At 42.7% G+C, this 22,369-nt stretch overlaps 1 protein-coding gene across 1 annotated transcript in view; it reads left to right on the forward strand.

The window, feature by feature from the left end:
* The first annotated feature begins 5,283 nt into the window (after positions 1-5,283).
* The window catches only part of NUP50 (nucleoporin 50), a 30,360-nt gene continuing 13,274 nt past the window's right edge, over positions 5,284-22,369 (forward strand). Inside the window, exons 1-4 of the mRNA XM_075899884.2 lie at positions 5,284-5,798; positions 9,047-9,126; positions 15,252-15,335; positions 16,930-17,122. Of these exons, the coding sequence (XP_075755999.1) occupies positions 9,058-9,126; positions 15,252-15,335; positions 16,930-17,122 (346 nt within the window). The 5' untranslated portion in view covers positions 5,284-5,798; positions 9,047-9,057. The remainder of the gene's footprint in view (positions 5,799-9,046; positions 9,127-15,251; positions 15,336-16,929; positions 17,123-22,369) is intronic.

The following is a 22,369-nucleotide window of genomic DNA, read 5'->3' on the forward strand; positions in this document are numbered from 1 at the left end:
GACAAAAGACATCATAACTCTATTAATGCCTATAGTGGTCTAGGGAGCAAAAATTCCCTGGACTGATTCCAAAAAAAAAAAAAAAAAAAAAAAAAGCCTAAGTTTCTAAAGATCACCTCACATTAACATAAGTGAACCTTCCTTGTCAATCAGCCAGGTCTTGAGGCACTATGAAGAAATATACCTGCCTGCTGAGAAAATCTTTAGCCTGATATGGGGGCAAAGAATAGCCAAAGATGGCCATCAATAGTTCCATTACAGTTTGGGACCCTCCCATCTGTCCAAAAACAAACTAACAACCCCTCTGCCAAAACCCGCTATCAAGAACTTCCCATGTATTGCCAGGCTTTATTACTCAGCACAGCAGCATCCTCTGAATAGCACAACAAATATCCATATCAATTGACCCATCAGCTTTTCAATCAACACTAAATTATTTAGCCAATTGTTAGCAATAAAGGATGGCAAGCTTACAGAGAGTGATAGACATGCATCTCTTCATACTGAGTATAATGCTCATGAAGGTGTTCTATCAGTGCAATCCTGGCACAAGTTCTGCACAGATCTCCAGGAAAGTAGCTTTCTGCAATATGAACTCATGTAAACATGGCTGATCATGGCATTATCTTGTCACACCAGTCTCTGCCAATTGACTAAACCTAGAAGCAGCACTCTACTGAATAAAGCTGCTCCAGATAAATGCCCTGCAGACCTAATTGCTTGAGTTTGTCCTCCTGTTCTTCCTGTACCTGAAGCCATATTGCTGCAACATCCAAAGCTGTCTGAAGTAAGTTCAACTGAGCAATAGCCACTACATGTGCATTATCCTGTTCATATAAGTCATTGCCATAATCTCAGGACTCAGAGGGTACGAGAGTACAGGCTTTTGTCGACAGAAGTTTTGTCGACAGATACTGTCGACAAAGAGCGTCTAGCCTACATCCAGTTCTGTCAAAACAGCAAACTGCTTTGTCGACATGACAGTGTAGATGAAAGGACAGTGTAGATGCAATAACGCCTTCTGTTGACAGAACTCTGTTGACAAAAGGCGTTATTCCTCGTAGAATGAGGTGTACAGCTGTTGACAAAACTGTCGACAGAACTCAACAGCAGTGTAGACACATGTATAGTTTTGTCGACAAAAGCCCACTTTTGTCAACAAAACCCTGTAGTCTAGACACACCCAGTGTGTTCTTGGTATATGGGGGCCTTTGTCTGTTAGTACTCCCTCGAGGCATGATAGTGAGCCACACCAATCTCACTCAATCACCATTATGTCTCCATACCCAAGTCTGCATTTTCCAAATCCTTGTTATGACTAGGGATCTTAGTTTTCTGTGATAAAAAGCCCCATATTCCCCAATTAAAAAAATCCACAAAAATCTGTTTTCCCAGGATTAAAATGAAACACTGAAATTTAGTTTCCCTAAGCAGTGGAACACGATGTTTTATTGATATATTCACATTTTTAAACAAGTTCAAAGCCTACCAGGCAATCATTATACTATAAAAATAACAGCATTGCAATATGTATTGCTTATATGTGCCAAATAATTCTATGTGTGCATTCTATATTTTGAGAAAACAGGTTTTTTTAACTGAAGAAAAAAATTAAGCAAAAATTGCTTTATTCCGAGTTAATCCCAAAAGTTGAAGTGAAATTTGAGCTGCTTTAAAACACAAATTCATATACGCCATTGGGTATATTCTGGAAGCTCTTTATTGGAGTATGTTTAGCTATGTAAATGTAAACTGAATTCAGAAATCAAGAGAAGTTAATTGCATAAGCGACACTGTACATAAAATTGAATTGAGTATACTTTTTTTAACAAAACGTAAAAGCTAAAGATTCTCTATAAAAACACAAATTCTGTGTTTTTCTATGGCAAATGGATTTTTAGGATTTCTGGTTATGACCCAAGTCCTGCTGACCAGGTCATTGGTAATCTCTGTCCCCTTCAGAATGGTGGGGAGTCAGAAGTTTCATGGCTCTAGCAGATGCTAATCCACCCTAGCCTAGGCCTTAAGATCATTTTTCTGCAAAAGCCACTGGCTGCAGTAGGAAGTGGAACACAGGCCCATGCACTCCACTGTTTTCCAGCTCAGGGCCCTTGTTTGCAACAGCCAGAGTCAGTCCATCTCAGTCCCTTTTTTCTCCTGAAGCTAATTCCCACCTGCCATGTCTTCACTGTAGGCTTCCCCAACTTCTTGCCTTGCTTCTCCCTCTTTGGAGTGTTGGGTTGTCTAGGAGTTTCTTACTAGTCCGCTGGAGGAATTGTGTCTACAATCCCTTTACCTCTCTAACAACCACTACACCATCCTGAATTGCAGCCCATTTTATGCTCAGTCTTGTGGGGTAGTCATTTGGCTGGCACCGTGAGCAGGCAGTTGTTTCATTAACCAGGTGTGGCCAGGAGTGCCTTTGGGCAACTTCGTTTGATCCGCCAGCTGCAACCCTTACTGAACAAACATAACTTGGCCACAGTGATCCAAGCTCTTGTTACATCCCGACTGGATTACTGTAATGCACTTTATGTAGGGCTGCCTCTAAAGAGCCTTCAGAAACTTCAACTGGTCCAGGATGTGGCTGCTTGAGTTTTAACTAACACTAGTTATACAGAGCACATTATGACAGTGCTTCAGCAGCTGCACTGGCTTCCAGTATGTTTCCAGGCACAATTTAAGGTTTTAGTTATGACCTATAAAGCCTTAAATGAGTAAGGTCCAAGGTATCTGAAGGACCATCTTCTCCCATATGAACCAGCCTGGGGACTGAGGTCAGCTGGGGAGGCTGCGCTTCGTGTTCCCCCACTTGTGGAGATAAGATTAACATCTACAAGGAACAGGACATTCTTAGCTTTTGCTCCCAGGCTGTGGAATTCTCTTCCTCGGGATATTCGCATGGCGCCAATGCTAGCGTTGTTTCAGCGTCACGCTAAAGCCACCCTTTTTACTCGTGCTTTTATTAATGTCTGAGTCTGTATGTGTGTTCCTCCTCTTTATAGCTACGTCTAGACTGGCATGATTTTGCGGAAATACTTTTAACAGAAAAGTTTTTCCATTAAAAGTATTTCCGCAAAAGAGCATCTAGATTGGCACGGATGCTTTTGCGTGCCAATCTAGATGCGCTTTTGTGCAAGAAAGCTCCAATGGCCATTTTAGCCATCATGCTTTCTTGTGCAAAAAATTAAGGTGCCTGTCTACACTGGCCCTCTTGCGCAAGAGGGCTTATCCCTGAGCGGGAGCATCGAAATATTTGCGCAAGAAGCACTGATTTTGTACTTTACAAAGTCAGTGCTCTTGTGCAAATTCAAGCGGCCAGTGTAAACAGCTGGCAAGTTTTTGCGCGAAAGTGACTGAAAATAAGCAGCAGAACGGCTCTTACGCAAGAGGGAGTTTTTGCGCAAGAAGGAGCAGTATAGACTGCTCTTTCTTGCGTAAAAGCCCCTTGCGCAAAATGGCAGCTTATTAGGTATGCAAATGAGGCACGGCGATATTCATCATCATGCCTCATTTGCATATGTTATCGCACAAGAGAGCACAATGTAGATGTAGCCTCACTGTAGATGCTATAATTCTTCTATCAACTTAATTTACGCTTTTTGAAGAGGTGTATTAACTCCAGCAAGTTCTCTACCAATTACTGCTGTCCTGCGTTTATGGTGATCATCACTGTCAAGAAGAGTGCATACATTCCAGGATGCAAAATGTAGTTTCTGTTTAGTCATTAATTTTCTTTTGTGATCACAAAACTGGATATCCAGTCGTCATGGCTAACTGACAGGAATCAACTTGAACAAGCTGTGTTTAGGGTTTGTTTTCTCTCCCTCTCTTCTTTTAAAGAAAGCAACGCTATCCCTAAATAGGGCGGCTTTGCCATCTGGACAGGATACAGAAGCTGCTGTTGTTCCAGTTCAGCAGCCAGATGACCATCACACCCGAGCCACCTATGTGCAGGTTTATGGCTAGATGCTTCCAGTGGTGTCCGCCACCTGCATCCAAATGTCACTTGCTCATCACCATAGAACTTTTGTCAACAAGAGGTAAATCTTTAGTGTCAAGAGATATACCATCACACATGAATGGATTTAAGTGAGACTGGCTTGTGGGTTCTAACACCACTCTCTCATCTCATACCGATCATTGTACACAGGCACAGGAACTGCAACATGTGCACTGAAAGGAGAGAGTGCATGTTTCAGATCAGAGTTGCCTTCTCCTATACAGATGTGACTTAAAAAGGCTTAGTGAGCTCTGTCTGTCTCTGTTTAAAATCAGAGTTTCCCTTCTCCTTGGTACTGTCTGTGGGTCCATGGCACCTTATTCCATATTATTCAGCACAAACCCTCAAGATCACTTCACAGAGGCCTTCCTCAGTAAAAGCTTTACCAGCATTAAAACACACATTGTCAGCATTACATATCAAAATGCACAATGTGTATAGCCTCAAAATCAAATCCTAGTACGTTATCAAAAAGCATTTTCTTTACTGTGTCCAGCTATAAATTTTGGTGATTCTCAATGAAAACATTTTTTCAGCTTGTGTGCAGAAAGTGAAATTGATGTTTACCAACATTTCATTGATAACAATATAACTCCTCCCAACCCTGTCTATACTACAGGACCTGGATGAGACCCTCCAAAGTTATTCAGACTCCACAACTGGCACATCCCGAGTATAATATTTGACCCAGTTAAGTGGAGAGCCCTAAGCAGCAGTAAAGGAGCCACAGTAGCCAGACAGAGAAGGAGCTCTGTAAACAGACAATCCCTGCCTTGATCTAATCTGCATGGAAGTGACTGAGCAGTGAGTCACCAGTGGCTACGGGCAGGCAGGGCTGATGTGGCTGCTTTTAGTAGGGCATCCATGGGGCCCCCGTATATACCCACAGCTGTCACCCCACTCCCAGAAACACACATCCTGGCAATTGAAATTCAGGGCCTCTCAAGTCATCGGGGCAACCTTCAGAACAAAGTTTCCTTAGTGCTTTTTACCCCTCTGATACTTTGTTAGTGCTTGTCGTCTTGGTAGCCTGTGCCCGTCACGGGACATCAGCGAGACAAGGCGAATGAGATAAAATATATTTTATTGGACCAACTTCTGCAGCTGCGAGCCTGATTATCAGAGCCCCTGGGTCACCACACCCTGCTCCCTCCCTCTGCTCCCCCGCCCCCCGCAAGCTGGGGGAGTGTCCCTAGGGCGCTCTCTATAGGCCAGCAGGCTGCTTGAGACACGTGACCCAAATTCGAACGCGACCTAACCCCGCCCCCTCCCTTCCCCGACCGGCTCAGTGGGACGGGCGGAGCGGGAGAAGCCCAGCGCATTGGCTGGCGGTGGCACGCGACCAGCATTCCAACGGCCGGGCGCGAGTCACTTTCCGGAATCTCCGCCCCCCACCCCCTTTCTCTACTGCGTTTGCGCCGCCATTCCGGCCTGGCTGCTGCCCGCCGGCCGGCAACAAGAAGTCGGGCTCAGGGCTGGGGTGAGTGCGCATGCGCCGGGGGAGGCCGGGCGCCGGGACGGTTCTCGACGGGTTTCCCTCCCGTGTTTCCACGAGCGAGTTCCGCGGCGGTACCACAGTAAAATGGCCGCGGGAGGAAGCCGAGTGGGGGGAAGGCCCTGATCGGAGCGCGAAGGGGACTTCCTGTGTCGGGGGGTGGGCGAGAGCGCTCGTGGCCCTGCGACTCAGACTCCGCCTCCTCCGGAGCCTCGGCCCCGCAGCGCTGCGAGAGGCGCCACCGTCCGCTCCCCGCCGCCCGCCCCGCCTGACTGCTGGGAACGGGAAGCGACGAGAGAGGTAGCGGCCCCGCGGAGGCGCCCCCCTCTCGCCGGCGCTGCCCCCCCCCCCCCGCCCCCTCTCGCCGGCGCTGCCCGGGCCTGGGGGCGGAGGACGCGCCCCTTTGCCGGTACCTGCCCCTGTCCTGGTCAGCGCCCCCCTCCCCGGCAGCGCGGCGCGCGCCCATCACGCTCTTCCCGGGCCTGGAGTTGCCGGGGGGGGGGGGGGGGGGGGGAAGAGACACTTGCAGCGCGCGCCTCTCAGTAACGTGCAACCCTAATCGGCCCCCTCCCCCCGCCGCCTTGGCCTGTAACGCCGCAGTGGCAGGGTGGCTGCTGGCCCCGCGATGCCGGGGATGGAAAGACTCCTGCTGCACAGACCTGACCGGGGGGGGGAAGAAATCTGCTGTTACTTTTCTATCCTGCTGGTTGCAGAGAAACAGTGTTGCAGCTTAACCTCCTTCATCAGGAGTCTATTTCATTACGTATTTTAATGTGCACAGGAAGTAAATTTCAGGCAAGCTAATGCTATTACTATCAATCTTCTTTTGAACAGTGAATCTTTAAAAGGTCTCACTTGTTTGATGCCCAGAGATCTATTAGCAAACCATCAGTAAGCTCAAGATATGAAGGCAAGAGGGGGTTTATGTAGAGAGGGTTTTCTTAATAGTGGAACTTCTGCAGGGAGGAGGGGAGGCGGAGATGTCCTGACTGGTGCACTTCTCCCTTTGAAATGTACATGAGAGGCAGACAGCTCTTGTACATTTCTCAAAGGGAGAGGCACTGCAGGATAGCCTATGCCTTCCTTATCGACTAGTTGATGGAAATCGCAACAGCTACTTGATTAAATCTAATTTTAATATCCCTAGATGTGTTCATATAGAATAGGAATATGGTATAATTAAGACATCAAGAAGTGTATCATTTAAAAAAATATATACTTGTCCTTGAAGGAGTTGAGCTCCACCATCCTCTTATCAAAAGCAAGGTAGTTTTGATGATGGTAAATTGAAGTGGTACATTAGTCTCACTTACTTTTGTACTGTGAAATATTTGACAAACTGCAAAATGACATCCTATTAATTTTTCAGTATGAAAAATTGAAGTATCTTTTCTGACAGTCTTATAGAAATTTCACTTAATTGTAGAAAGTGTACAGTTTCCCATGAGGTTGAATCATGTTGAGATATTGAAATTTGAGATTCGCAGAAAGTTGAGATGTTGAGTTAAAGAATACTCTAAAACTTTACTCCACACACTGCATTAAATGCCTAAGTTCTTACAGGTAATTAATGTTCCTCTAATCTTTTCCATCTATGTACAGAATTTTGTGTGTATCAAGGCATGTGTGAATGTGCACCACCAACAAACAAAAAGCTCTAGCCAGCTGTCCAGCATTTAATCTGAGAGGCTGCACAAGTGCACTTCTTACAGCAGTGGTCTCCAACCTTTTTACACCCCAGATCACTTTTTAAATGTCAGAACAAGCCGTGGTCTGCCGCCCCATCCTTCCCTCAAAACCTCACCCCTTCCTTGAAGCCCTACCCTCTCTATTCTCCTCCTCTCAGTCACTTGCTATCCCCAGCCCTTATACAGTCTACGCTGCTGCTCTTTTTTGGTACTTCTGTAGGAAGAGATTTTTCCAACATTTGGCCTGTCTAGACTGGACCAAGTGTCATAAAAAAACCTTTCGGAAGCCCCCTTATTCCTCGTGGAACGAGGAATACATGGGTTACCGAAAGAGTACGTTTGCTCTTCTACTAAAAAAGGTGGAAGAACAAACGTGTCCTTGGATGCGGAGGAGTTTTTCTAGCCATACCCCCACTGGGTGGAGACAGGATGTGGGCTCTGGGATGGGAATGAGGGATTTGGGTGTGGAAAGGGGTAAGTGGTGTAAGCTCTGGGAGGAATTTGGATGCAGGAGGAGGACAGCTCCCAGTATGCACCTCCTCTGGGGAGTCTTCCCCATCCTGCAAGTTCTCAGCACATCATAGACCTGGGGGAGGGAAGCAGGAAGCTGGCACTACCTCCATTGTCACTGGAGGTAGGTAGTGGGGCTTCTGAGGAGTGGGGCTCCCAGAATCAACGGGTTGGTGACCACGGACTTACAGGGAACACTGCAGGCAACCTATCTCAAACTTAATTTTTTAAATGAGCCTTTAAATTGTTCATTTTAAATTACTTTTAACTAAATCAGATGTCACAATATAACCAATACCAGAAATTTACATCAGTTTCAGACCCATCTAAATTAATTTTTAGATGTTCTTCTAAAGATTGGTTTAAATCTCAAAATTAATTGTCCAAATTAAATTTATGAATCAAGCCAAGGAGAATCGAGAATGAATTCATGAACTCGGTGTAATGGTGCTGTAACTTTTTTGAAGCTTCTTGGTAATTTAATTGTTTATAAAAATGTTTTAATATTTGAAAAACTTTTAACCTCAACAATAGAACCGTAAATGTTTAGATCTTATTGTAACTCCCATCTCTAACCTTTTAAAAAAGCCCCAAGTCACCACAACACTCCTTCCTATATAAATAGTATATAATTCTATAGGGTTTTTTTAGTTTATAGTTAAATCTATCAACAATTTTGTCAGGGTATAATATAGGCAAAATAGTTTAATTTGTTGGCGTAAGTATACATTTTCAGAACATCTTGTGCTAAAGTGGAGTGTAGAAGCTTTCAGCTATTAGATGCCTGGCATACCGTATAAGATTCTTACACTGCAGTGAAGACCAATAAAGTGATTGTTAAGGTGAAATATGAACAGGTTATTTTCCCTCTCCCAGTACATTTCAGAAGTCACTAAGTGTCATGCTGCCTTACTACAGTTTGGTGTTTGAAACAAAGTGCAAGTTTCCCAACTTCCTAAATGTTTCCGCAGTTTGGTTTCAAAAGGGCAACATATTTAGTCTTGACTCTTCAGTAGTTATTTTTAGCTTAAAATTCTACAAGTTTTCGAGAGTGTGCACTTCAGATGCAATTAGAGGTTCTTACACATGTAAAAGCAATGTTACACACAATGTCATAGTAATTCATAAACTTAGTGTCAAATAGTAACTCCTGCACCTTGTGTGATACAATATGCTGTAAATTGAGCCTCCAGTGTGCATAAGTCTTCATTCATATTTCCAGTTTTATGTGATTTCTATAAACCCTTTTTATATTAACACAAAATAAAGATCGGACTAATTTTTGGTTTCTTTTTAAAATCAGTTTGATGCTCTTAATAGAGATTGCTGATTACTGAAATTCTTGCACAGGTGTGGGAAAAATGGCAAAGAGAATTGCAGAGAAGGAGTTGACTGACAGGAATTGGGATCAAGAGGATGAAGCTGAGGAGGTAAAGTTTTGTTTTTGTTTTTTTGCATTTCCAAGCAAGAAAATAAAATGACTTGGACAAAACAAATAGTGAGGTCTTTTCTCTGAAGTAAAGAACAAGCATCTGTAAGATGTACACTAATACTGTAAAACTGGATAAACATTAAGAAAGTAAAGATCAAGTTTGAAAAATTATGAGTAGTAAAAGGATTGACTCACCACTGGCATGCGCCCTTCTGCAGTTAGATATAGCAGTTCTTTTCTCAACTAATTCCCGCTGTTCTAGCCCTGGTCTTTCCTTGTGGCTTTGTTCTTCAGCCATTTCATATCTTTATTCCACTCTTCTAGGGTATGAGTCCAACAAACAACAGACCAGGGTCCTTTCAAAACATCTTCAGCCTGTAACTGTGGATCCCATGGTCTTAGATCTTAATTGTTCTTATGCCTTTCTGTGAGGCCTCACATCACTTTCTATAGCAGCTGTTAGGAGAACCCAGGCTCTCCCACTACATTGGTTCCAGTTCAGACTCTGTAGCAGCCAAAATCTGTTCCTCTTCACTTCTTGCTATTTTGGACTTTCTTATACTGTAGCCTGTCAGCTGGCCTCTCACTTAGTTCACTCTTCTGTCAGGGCTGGAAGACTCTCAGGACTTTCCTCTGGCATCTTCTAGTAAATCATCAACCAGAAGTATAAGCTTAAACTGAATTCATGCTCCATCAACTTGATCTTTCATGTCTCTTATGTTCCCCTTGTTCTGTTCCCTGAACACCTTCCAGAGTACACTCCCTAGAATTACAGGTCCTGCTCTTTTTTTCAAGATTCCTCACCACTGAAGTTTGCTTCCCCCCCAATATTCTGTCTCCCCTGCCAGACTTCTCCTAAGTAGAGAAGATCCTAAGGCTAATTCTTCCCCCTAGACTTCCTCTACTTTCTCGTCCTAAAGATTAATTGCAGCTTCCATCTGCTGCTCCAATCTTCCTTTCTTTATACTAACCACCCAGCTGGGAGTTATCTTTTAATTAGAGCTGGCCCATCCTCCAGGTGCAGCCAGGTCAGTTAATTGGTGTTGCAGACCCATATTGAATGCTTTCAATGACAGGATAGGGGATAAATCCTGTCAGTCCCCAAGATGAATTGAACAATGATGTTAATTATTTGTTTGGTGGGGTAACAAGGTCTCCCTTTTCTCTAAATTCTTTAGGGCAGTAGACAAAGTAGTAGTCCATTTGTCCTGATTTTAAGTCCTCTTTAAAAAAAAAAAAAAAAAAAAAAAAAAACTTGAGGACTGATCGTACCACATTACTATCTGAACTAGTGTTATGAAGGAACTAATCAGGGCAGGGGGTTACTAGCTTATTTCCCTTTCATTTTGGTCTTGGAGAAGACTATTCAGTTATCATAAAAGGAGCAAGGCCTCCTGGAGCTGATAGATCTCTCTCACAAGCTGAATTTTGGTGTCTGTGCTGTGTAGGGTAAAGAAAATAAGAAATCCAAGGACCTTGTGCAGTCCTTGAAAGCAGCTAATATTGGGGTCGACAGGACCACCAGGATCCTCAGGCCCAGGGCATCCAGCTGCTTTAGAGCAGCCCCATGCCACTGTAGTTCTCTGCTCCCAGAGCCAGGAGAAAGATCTGTGGAAACCAGATGGGAGCGGAGAGATTTTGCTGGGGTGGGGGCAGTGTGGAAAACCTTCCCCTCCACCTGGTGCCCAGAACAGAGCTCTGTTTGACCAGAGATGAGTGCAGGATCTTGGATGGAGTTGTGACCTGGGGGAATGGAGTGTTTGGAGGGTGACCTGGGATAGAGAGGTAGGGAGAAGGATGTGCCGGGATGTCAGAAACAGGCTGCAACTGGTAGGTGATTACCTAGGCAGTTCCCAGCCAGAAGCCCTGCTGGACCCCAAGGCAGGACCCAGACTGCTCAAGATGGCTGGTTGCAATGGTCAAAATCCTCTTCTGCATGTAGACCCCCTCCTGGACCCTGCACTCCAACCCCTCTGCCCCAGTTCACAACCCACTCCTTCACCCAAACTCCCTGTCAGACCTCACACCTTCTCTTCCACTTCAGTTCTACTCCAAGTTCCCTTCTGCACACAATCTTCATCCCAGACCCCACAGCCTCTCCATTGAAAAGTATGGCCTTTGACTACTTAGCAAAATCTTAGTGTGGTCCCCATCAAAAATTATTGTCCATGCCTAAACTAACAGCATCATCAAAGAGTAGATGCTGAATAGGAGAGGAGCAAGGACACATAATTGCTTTGTACTATTTGATACTCCAAAAGGTGCTATCATCTCCATTAGTGGACGCAATCCAGCATGCCATCATGAAAGGACTGAATTATATTGATAAATTTTTGAGGACACCCAAATTGCTTGAGTACCTCCAAAGCCCATTTCTGATGAGCAGGGTGTGACGGCGCGTTGGGGGTCCCCCGTCTCCTGCACCCCGAAATGGCACAAACAGACTGCACCAGCTGGTGGAATAGAGGAAGTTTATTGCCTCTCCAGGATACAGAACAGATGTAATCTGGTCACAGAGCTGGGCTAGGATGCCTCAGGCCCCCTTGAGATGGGGGGAGACTGGGCCCCTAAACTCCAGCCCCTTTCCCTAGGCTGTCTCCTCCATGCTCTCAGACAGCAACTAACTAACTCTCTTCCAGCCCTGCCCCCCCCCCCCCCCCCCAGCCAGGGCAGCATTCCACCTTCCTTTGTTCCTCTCCATGGGGGGTGTCTGGCCATACTGGATTGCATAGTGACTCATCCTGTTTTGCTGGGTCGTGGTACCCATGGCAGCCAGTGGGGGTTACCCCAGAGCCAGCAGCATAGAAACCAGCCAGGTACCCCCACTACGTCACACAGGGCTCAACAATTACTATAATCTACTCGCCTGAGGCGAGTAGATTACGAAACAGCACAGCCACACAGCGCATGCGCAGCGTGCCGAACTGCGCGGCTGGAGAGTGGGGCTCGCTGCCGCTTGGCGAGCCCTGCTGATGAGCATGTCAAACACCTTGGTCACGTCGATTAAAAATCATGTAGAGCTCTATTTATTTTTCTTGGATGTGCCTGGCTGTGAATATCGTGTCGGCAGTGCCTCAACTGGCACTAAAGCCACACTGACATTCGGAGACTATGCCATTTGTGAATACATGTAATGACAGCCCGTTGTAGAGGCTGTGGGCCAGGATCTTACCAGCTATAGACAGCAGTGAGATGCCTCTGTCTTTACAACATGCACTGTCACCTTTTGTCATATGTTCATAATCAGGGGTTCGTTGAAGTCCTGGGTAATCTTTCAAATGGTGATACACTGTCTCACCCATTTGTTTATCAGCTGGCCACCACTGGCTTTATAAATTTCTGATTGGAAACTGGTCATTTCCAGGTGCCTTAACAGATTTCATCTGCTTGACAGCTTTTTGTTCCTCATCAAGTGTTGGCAATATAACCAGCTGTGAATCACTAGCCCTCTCAAAATTTCTTCAAGAATTCTGCGCTCAAAAGTTGATGTAGTGCTGCCATCAGCAGAGCGCACTGACAGTGCCAGCAACACATGGCCCATAGGGTGCGTTCAGATGATCATAGAATGCTTTAAAATCATGTCTGTAGGCTGCATCTTAAAGTTTGACTGCTTTTCATTTGCACCAGTCCTCTTTCATTTGCTGTAATTTGACTTGTGCCTCCAGCATATATTCAAGCTAAGCAGATTCCTGGAGGTATTCTCTTTATTGTTGCTCCAGGCCAGGAGTCACATCCATCTTATCAAGAAGATCTTGGGCATCTTTTTCCTTGTCAAACCAGTCCTTATGGATTGCGTTTTTGGAAGCCTCGTATTTCAATAGCAGTTTTGTAGGTTGTTTCCTTGATGTTTATCCAGTTCTCAATAGTGGATGAGTGCTCTGGACCTTCATTGTTAATTACTAAGGAAGCATCAAAACTGAGTTGAAACAATGCTTATGTCTTAGGCATTTCAAGTTTACCTGCATCCAACTTTTTCCAGCATACAGCAGAATGACGTTTTGGCAGACAAAGACTCGGAGAGGACAGTGTGTACCATCTAATAGTGAGACCAGGAGTCAGTGTTATGCATTGCAGAAGTCAACTTAACATCAGAAAGATTTTTGTTTTGAAATGAAGTAGTCAGTCATATGCCAGTACATAGACTGAGGGTGATTCTAAGTTGCTTTGTATTTGTTAGCCTCTGGCAAGCTCAAGCTCCACAAAGGTTTGAAGGAGGGGGCCATTTGAATTCTTGCTTCCAATATTAGGAAGCCCAAATATCTTTGGCCATGAGACGCAGTCCTGACCAACTCTAGCATTAAAATTGGCAATTGTGTATACAGGCAGTCCCCGGGTTACGTACAAGATAGGGACTGTAGGTTTGTTCTTAAGTTGAATTTGTATGTAAGTTGGAACTGGTACATATTGTAGGGGAAACTCTAGCCAAACATTTCTCCAGAGCTCAGTTTTATTCTCCCACACCTCACTTCCCTCAGTCCTTTATTCTAAAGCTGAAGTGTCTGCTGAGAAAAGCCGCTCTGCGTCTCCCTGGTCTGCTGGGGGGGGGGGGGGGGGGGGGGGGGGGGGCGCGGCGCGCGCTAGCTTCGCGTCTCCCTGGTCTGCTGGGGGAAAGCAGCTAGTGCGAGGTTGCCTCCTCCCGTTTGTAAGTAGGGATCTGATGCAAGTCGGATCCATGTAACCCGGGGACTGCCTGTATATAGTTTGGATTTCAAATGTACTGAAGAGATGACTCAATTCAGCCATCATAGAAAGCTTCCTTTTCATCATCTGCCTGCAGCCGGCAATGTGGGTGCATATGCACTAACAAGTACAAGACATTATTCCTGCCTCAGTGGAGGTTTTGTGGTCATGAGGCAAGAGAACTGATGGCATGTGGCTGGAATTCAAGCTGGGGAACTAGTCATGTCCTGATGGTGAAGCCAATTCTTGGATGCTCCTCACAATAATATGCATGGCTTGCTCTATTCTCTGTGGTATCAGATATGCAAGTTTCTTAGGGCTGCAACATCAGTGTTATAATGTATACATTCTCTACCAATGATTGCTTGTGACCACAAAATTTGATATCCAGTCAGTCATGGTTAACCAACAGGAATCAGCTGGAATAAACTGTGTTTAGCGATTGTCCTCTTTCCCCCTCTTATTTTGAAGAAAGCAGCCCTATCCCTAAATAAGGCTGCTTTGTCACCTGGGCAGCATATGGCAGCTGCTGCTGTTCCAGGTCAGCAGACAGACAACCATCATTCCTGCACAGCCTATATGCAGGTTTATGGTTATATACTTCCAGTGGTGTCCTCCTTCTGGAATCAGCCTCAAGAGACATACCTTCACATATGATAGGGTGCGTAAAGAGTGATAAATGTTAAATATCCTGCCTGATTATTTTCTTTCAGAGAAGTGTATTTCTTCTTTATTTTAGGGAAAGGTGTGTTTGCTGCCAAAACACGAAGGCTCTTCAATCTTGAACAGTTGCTTGAATGTCAGCTGAAGGATTGAAATCACCTTTGGAAGCAGAAAAATTGTTCATTTTACTAGTCATTCATAAGATATATGTGCTCAAAATCAATGTTCTTTTTCCGTTATTTTGTTCTTCCTTTTCCTCTATTCATTTTATTCTCCACTTCTCATTTGTGAAGCTTTGGCAAACTTTCAGAAATCAATCTAATTGTTGGAAGTGGGAGTTACTACTGAAGCTGGGAGTGAATGATGGGAAATAGTCCCTTAGTGATTGCCTGTTCTGTTTAATCCCTCTAAAAAAAATGGCTTTGGCTTCCGTTAGGAGATAGGATAATGGGCTAGATGGACCATTGGCCTGATTCAGGGATGTTAAATTTAGATTAATTGGCTAATCAAATAGTTGATGCAATTTGTATTCACTATTTGATTAGTCGGTAAGGGCACCTCTGCCTTTGACATATAGCAATAGCCCCTTTGAAGCACTGTGGGGAGCAGGGGCCAGCCGGGGACTCGAGCAGTTCCCTGCGGTGTTTCAAAACGGCCATTCTTACAACTGCTTGGAATGCAGAAGACTGATGCTGCTGATAGGTTTCTTTCCATGGTATTTTGATCCTGCTTGTTCTCAGATCCTCACCATTGATTCCATGGTTTGCACTCTTCCTACAGGTGGGAACTTTTTCAGTGGCCAGTGAAGAAGTTCTGAAGAACAGAGCTATTAAGAAAGCAAAGCGCCGAAATGTTGGGTTTGAGGTAACTAACACTAATATAGTTAGACTGATTTTAATACTGGAAAACGTGCCACCTGTACTCTATTAATGTTTATGTATTGCACATTTCTCCTAAAATTTAACTAACTTAGTACCTTTTTAAAAAAATTACTATAGTGGACACATTTCAAATAACCTCTGCAGCAAATGTACCTAGATTATTGTATTTTTAGTAACAGTCCATATAGCAGTGGTAAGGTTAAGGTTGCCAGATGTCTACTGAAATACCCTATTTTTAGTTGCTATACTTCTAACCATTAGGCCTGAAATTTGCCATCCTGAAATTTCCTGAAACTGGCAGAAGATGTATGTATGGAAAATACATCCCCCCCCCCCAATTTTTACCTGCAGTTATTGTATAGCTCTACAGTTGTGTGTTCAGCAAAGCAAGTTAATTATGCAAGATTCTTGCTATGGGAATATATCAACTGTTCATCAACAATGATGATACAATGTTTAGTTACTAACACATCTTCCTGTCAGACTTCCACATACAGGCAGTCCCCAGGTTACATGGATCCGACTTACTTCGGATCCCTACTTACAAACGGGGTGAGGCAACCTTGCACTAGCTGCTTCTCCCAAGCAGACCAGGGAGACGCGAAGCTAGCACCCCCTCCTCCCAGCAGACCAGGGAGACGTGGAGCGGCTTTTCTCAGCAGACACCTCAGCTTGAGAATAAAGGACTGAGGGAAGTGAGGTGTGGGAGAATAAAACTGAGCTCTGGAGAAATGTTTGGCTAGAGTTTCCCCTACAATATGTACCAGTTCTGACTTACATACAAATTCAACTTAAGAACAAATCTATAGTCCCTATCTTGTACGTAACCCGGGGACTGCCTGTACTGTACAATATATACTTTTTAAAATAGGGCATTTTCCTAATCATTACTGATCTTACAGATCTTTCACCATACATTCACACCAATGCCAAAATACTTCCATTAGTAGTCAGACATTTACAGATAGAGAAACTTCCATTAGTAGTCATAAACATTTACAGATAGAGAAAGGAAGGAAAATATTGCTTGAAAATTAACTAAATGGCTATCTGTTGAAATTACTTTATAATACCCCACTAGATATGGCAGAATGTATGTACCTTTGTACTTGTATTTGTTAGTTGCCTGAGCCAAAGTACTGTAAATTATAAACATTTTGTTGAAAACAAAGCATGTATGAACTGTAAAGAAGTTGATGCCTGACTTCTGTAAATAGAGAATGGCTAGAAAATGATTTGTCAAATGTAGTAAACTACAAAAACCACCCTTACTTGTTTTTGTAAGGATTCAGTACCATTGAAAGTATCCTTGACAATTTTTTACTGGAAATGTAAAAATGAGTAGTCCTATAGCATCTGAGAGATGAACAAATTATATAAAATCATGAGCTTTCATGGGCAAAATTATATATCTCTATTTTGGTTTCTAAAGTGCTAAAGGACTTCTCATTTTTATAGTTAGACTAATATGACTACCCCCCTGAGTCTTGGAACTGTGTTGGTAGTACTGTTTAATACTAAGTTGGTGGAATAATATGTGGGTGAGGTATGTAACTGCTAGTATTTTTTTTTTTCAGTCTGACAGTGGAGGAGCTTTTAAAGGGTTTAAGGGTTTTGTTTTACCTTCTGGTAAAGGAGGTGGCTTCACTGGATTTGGTAATGGTACAGAAATTAAGCCTTTGGAAGGGCTGTCGAATGGAAGCAGCGGTATTTCTTCTACTCCCTCATTCACTTGTGTAAAGACTGCTTCTGAAGCACAGCCTGCGTTTGGTAAGTTGATGAATACATTTATTTGTATTAAATGAAACTTCTATGTAATTATTTCCAAAGTTGTTTAAGGCACAATGGTGGCCCCAACTTTAAGTAACAGTTTTAAATTGTTATAGTAAGAGAAGGCTTCAAAAAACTGTTGGGATTTCTTACAAAGACTTTATACAAGTGGGAAGGATGGGTCATCCTAAACTTAGTTGGACCCACAAATGTAATATTTGGAAACTAATTCATATTTGGCAATAGTTTAAATAGAAGTTAGAGACTTGCTGAAATGTAAAATTAAAACATGACTAGTTTGTGAAATCCTGCTGATAAAAGTATTTTAATTTTAATTCTCATTTTTCTTAAATTCTACAACTCAGATCAGTTGTGGGCAGCTCTTATTGTCTGGGAATGGTGAACTGCAGCCATTGGGAGCTGCAGGGGGCAAGGTCTGTTGATAGTCAACAAAATGTCTTGTGGCCCACAATCATATTGTGCAGGTTACCCACCACTGACTGTGGGTGCCGTGAAAGTAACTCATAAGATGTGACTGTTTCAGTTGTAACTCTCATTATTGAAAGATGGATCAGATAGTGTTTAGATCTTAAGGGAAGAGATTTAAATGTTTCAGACTATGCTTTTTTAAATCTTGTGTATAAAACATGTGGCTGATCGACTTAAAATCAAACCGAATGCACTGAGAATTGTTACTTTTAAAATACTTGTGAATTACTCACCATGCAAATAATTTTTTCTCTGTAACAATTATGTTCGTTATAGTGTTCTTGAGGTAATGTTAAAATCATGATTCTGGCCACTTGGTTCTATAATTGTTTTCTAAAATAACTCATGACAACTGCAGAAACTTCATAAAGCAGCTACAGTGATCTGAAATGGATTTTTGTACTGTAGTTTCTTATGGGAAACTTGTAACTAATGAAGTGATGGGTTGTGCAGTCAGTGGTGGGCAGCCTGTCTTTTGTACAATAATACTTTTGGCTCCAGTTTCCTGGAGTCAAACTGACAACTTTAAAGCCTTCATAATGCTTGTGACTTATTTCCTTCTGGTGGTGGGGTCATCCTTATATTTTTCCTTGAATGAAGAGCTAAAACAAACTTTTTTGCTATTTTCTCCATAGAAACGCTAGGTGGAGCTATGGACATCTTAGCTGCAGATTGCAGGATAATCAGTTTCCAAAGCTGTATGATTTTATGCTGTAAGATAATTTACAATGTATAAAGATGTATATTTTTAAATGGATTGTATACAAACAAAAGTATTCATCCATAATGAAGAGTCTAGACTAGGTACTCTTTCAGTTTACTGTAACATTTTCCAACACTCAGATCTTGTAGCTGCAGCATTTTTCCATACTATGTAAATATGCACACCTTACATTGTATATACAATTTTAGTATTTACAATAATTAACATACACTTAAGTTATCCTAATAACTAGACTTTCATATATTGTGCTATGACCCTTCATAGCTTTAAGAAATTTTAAATAGCTTGACAATAGGTTTATCCAGACTTTTTGAAATAACTGCCAGTATTCGACACACATTAAACGACACCATTCACTACGTTATCTTAATAGCCAGCACTGGCTATGCTACTTATAGTGAGTGAAGGTGGTAAAACTTTCTAACTCCTGTTTCCCCACCATTTTCTAGAATTATTCAGGATTGAATTCTTTGCATGATCTCTGCTGGAAGATGAAACTTAATTTTGAAAGTTTTTTTTCCTTCTTCTTGCTGTATTGTAGATATGCATTCCTGAATTTTAAATAAGGAAAGTACTTATGCCAACCAAGTACTGCTATCTCATGCTCTGCCTCGAGGCTATATAGTGCTGCATGGGTGAACCACTCTGAGTTCTTTCCCAACCACTTTTGGCCTGAAATAAAGCATTAGCAGAGTCCAAGTGATTTATTTGTACATTATATTTCCAGTTGATAGTATAACTAGTACAGTTTGTTAGACTATTATTTTTTCTTAGTCTTGGGAAGGTAGGGTTTGAAAAGTTGTCTCCCTGTCCATAATAGATTTTCTACTTGAAGTAAAAATAAAGGACAATTAAACATGAATTCAAGTGCACACTCCTCATGTTGGAAAGTTCAGTGGGACTGCCTCAGAACAACAGTCCACCAACCACCATCAATCAGGGTCCTCAGGACATCACACTCAGATGGCTCTAAAGAGGAGATGCGGTCATCCATCTCAGAAAACCTTCAGAAAAAGGGCTGCAAAATCCTAGACAAAGTAATTGACCAGGAAAAATGATCCCTGGCAAAATTGACTACTTCGGTGTCAACTAAATTTCAACTGGATTCCCAGGAAGCAATAGGCTCCTCAAGTACTGGTACTTCCGGTAAGTCTAAAGATTTGAAGGGCACAGGCTCATGGACATCAGTACAGTCTGTGGAGAAAAGTGGTAGAAAGCACATTAGCACTTCCAAGATGGCACTGTCAGAGTCAAGGAGAGCCTTGGAACCTGGCTGTTGCACCACAAAAGAGACTACAGTACCAGCCTCTGTCCTCTTATCAAACCACAGGTATTGTTGATTCAACACTGATGGTCCCCTCTCTGCAGACTTTAATGGTACTGATTGCTACCACAATACTGTACAAATTCCATTTCTCCAAATACTTTTACTGGTCATAAACATCTGAATCCCTGTTAGTCGGTACTGGCACAATCCGAGTATCAAATACATAATGATCACCTGAATTCTCCATGGCACTAAAACTCACCCTCAGCTTTCTTGTCTGCTTCACCTTTATCTAATGAAGAGGAGGATGATAATGACCTATATTCAGTCTAAGTGCAAAGCTTCCCCAGGATAATGTCACAGGACCAGACACCTAGAAACAGTCACAGAGCTACTGTATCAATCTGGCAGACAAGGGCTATCCACTTGGTAGGGAAACTCAAACCTTTTTCATCACCCCAATTGACCATACTAGGTCTCATGGGCAACCTATAGACTCCAGTTCTTTAGGAGCACTAGAGTTTTTCTTCTGTCTCATATCAGGATAATTTCCCAGGGCTTCCTTTTCTAGACCCCCAGGTTCTCAAGAGGAGACTTTCTGAGAGACAGGAAGCAAGACTGGACAAAAAGATTACTCCAGTAACAAATATTTCATCATCCTCCCTGATGAAGCCATTAAGCCTCCACCACCAACCATGGCAGATGATATCAAACAGTTTCAAGAACTTACCAAGACAGTAGAGGACTCACTTCAGATTACCCTAGAAGAGTGAAGGAGTCACAATGCAAGCTGCTTGACAACATGCACACATCCTTATTAGCTGATAATGCCATCTCTATCGATAAGGGCCTACTAGACCCAGTCAAAACCATGTGGCAAACAGCCATGATACTGCTCACATGTAAAAAGGCTGATAATATTTATGTCCCTTTTAAAGATGTGGACTCTCTATTTTCCTGTTCACACACAAATTCTTTCATGTTAAATTAACATGGCACATGGTGCCACACTAAATTGATACCATACGAAAACTGGATTTATTTGGCAGAAAACTGTTAATTAGTAGCCCTACAATTTAGCCCAGGGCAGTTAATAGGTGAGCCTTACCAATTCTGGTTAACCAATTATGTCCCTAATATGTTGAGGCCTCGAATTACCACCTCTCACCATCAATTTGTTGCAAAACTTGAATCATCAACATCCTATTGGACTCCACTTTTTACAAAACTAGGAAAAGAGAACATCAGACAAGTAGGTACTAGAAATCTTTTGTGGTTCTTTCATCCCACTTTTCTTACCTCCCTCTCTCTGCTTCTCATGAGCAATTGTTAAGTCAGGAGATGAGCCATCTACTAAACCTCTGTGCTGACTGACGAAAGGGTTTCTAGCCAAATACTTGCTGGTCTAGAAAAAAACAGAGAATGGAGACTCATTCTGGATCTGAGAACTCAAAGGAAAAGTAAAGGCACAATGATTCAGAAGTTTACAGTTACCAGCATAATTCCATCTCTGAACTAGGGAGACTGGTTCTCGGGACTTGACCTCAATTTTGGGCAAATTAGTTGAAACTGTAGTAAAGAATAAAATTGTCAAACGTGGATGAACATAATTTGTTGGGGAGAAGTCAACATGGTTTCCGTAAAGGGAAATCACGTCTTATTGATCTACTAGAGTTCCTTGAGGGGGGTCAACAAATGTGGACAAGGGAGATCCAGTAGATATAGTGTACTTAGATTTCCAGAAAGCCTTTGACAAGGTCCCTCACCAAAGGCTCTTAAGTGAAATAAGTTGTCATGGTGTAAGAGGGAATTCTCACCTGGATTGATAACTGGTTAAAAGACAGGAAACAAAGGCTAGGAATATATGGTCAGTTATCAGAATCTGGAGCAAGGGGTAAACAGTGAGGTGGCAAAATTTGCAGGGGATACTAAACTGCTCAAGATGGTTTGTAAAGAGCTTCAAAAAGATCTCACCAGTCTCCTTTGGTCTTAACTAAGTGATTGGGCAACAAAATGTCATGAAAGTTAATATTGATAAATGTAAAGTAATGCACATTGGGAAAAAATAATCCCAACAGTCCAGGCAATATGATGGATTAATTTAGCTAATAGAGATCTTGGAATCATTGTTGATAGTTTTCTGAAAAGATCCACTCAATGTGCAGCATCAGTCAAAAAAGCAAACAATGTTAGGACTAAGACGGAGAATAACCTATTGCCTCTATATAAAACCATGGTATGCCCACATCTTGAATGTTGAATACAGATGTGGTTGCCTCATCTCAAAACAGATATATTGGCATTAGAAAAGGTTCAAAAAAGGGCAACAAAAGTGATTGGGGTTTGGCACAGGTCCCATATGAAGAGAGATTAAAAAGACTGGGACTTCTCAGCTTAGAAAATAAGAGACTATATGAAAATATGATAGAGGTAAAATCATGACTGGTGTGGAAAAAGTGAAGGAGAATTTATTTACTTGTTCCCATAACATAAGTATGAGGGAGTCACCAAATAAAATTAATAGGTAGCAAGTTTAAAACAAATAAAAGGAAGTTTTTCTTCTCATAGTACACAGTCAGACTGTGGAACTCCTTGCCAGAGGAGGTTGTGAAGTCCAGGACTTTAACAGAGTTCAAGAAATAAATAGATAAATTCATGGAGGTTAGGTCCATCAATGGCTGTTAAGTATACTGTGCCTAGCCTTTGTCAGAGGCTGGGAAAGGGTGATGGGGTGGATTGCTTGAAGGAGGCCCTGTTCTTTCACTCC

The sequence above is a fragment of the Pelodiscus sinensis genome, chromosome 1, assembly GCF_052426305.1.
Source record: "Pelodiscus sinensis isolate ZL-2025 chromosome 1, ASM5242630v1, whole genome shotgun sequence".
Classification (NCBI taxonomy): Eukaryota; Metazoa; Chordata; order Testudines; family Trionychidae; genus Pelodiscus; species Pelodiscus sinensis.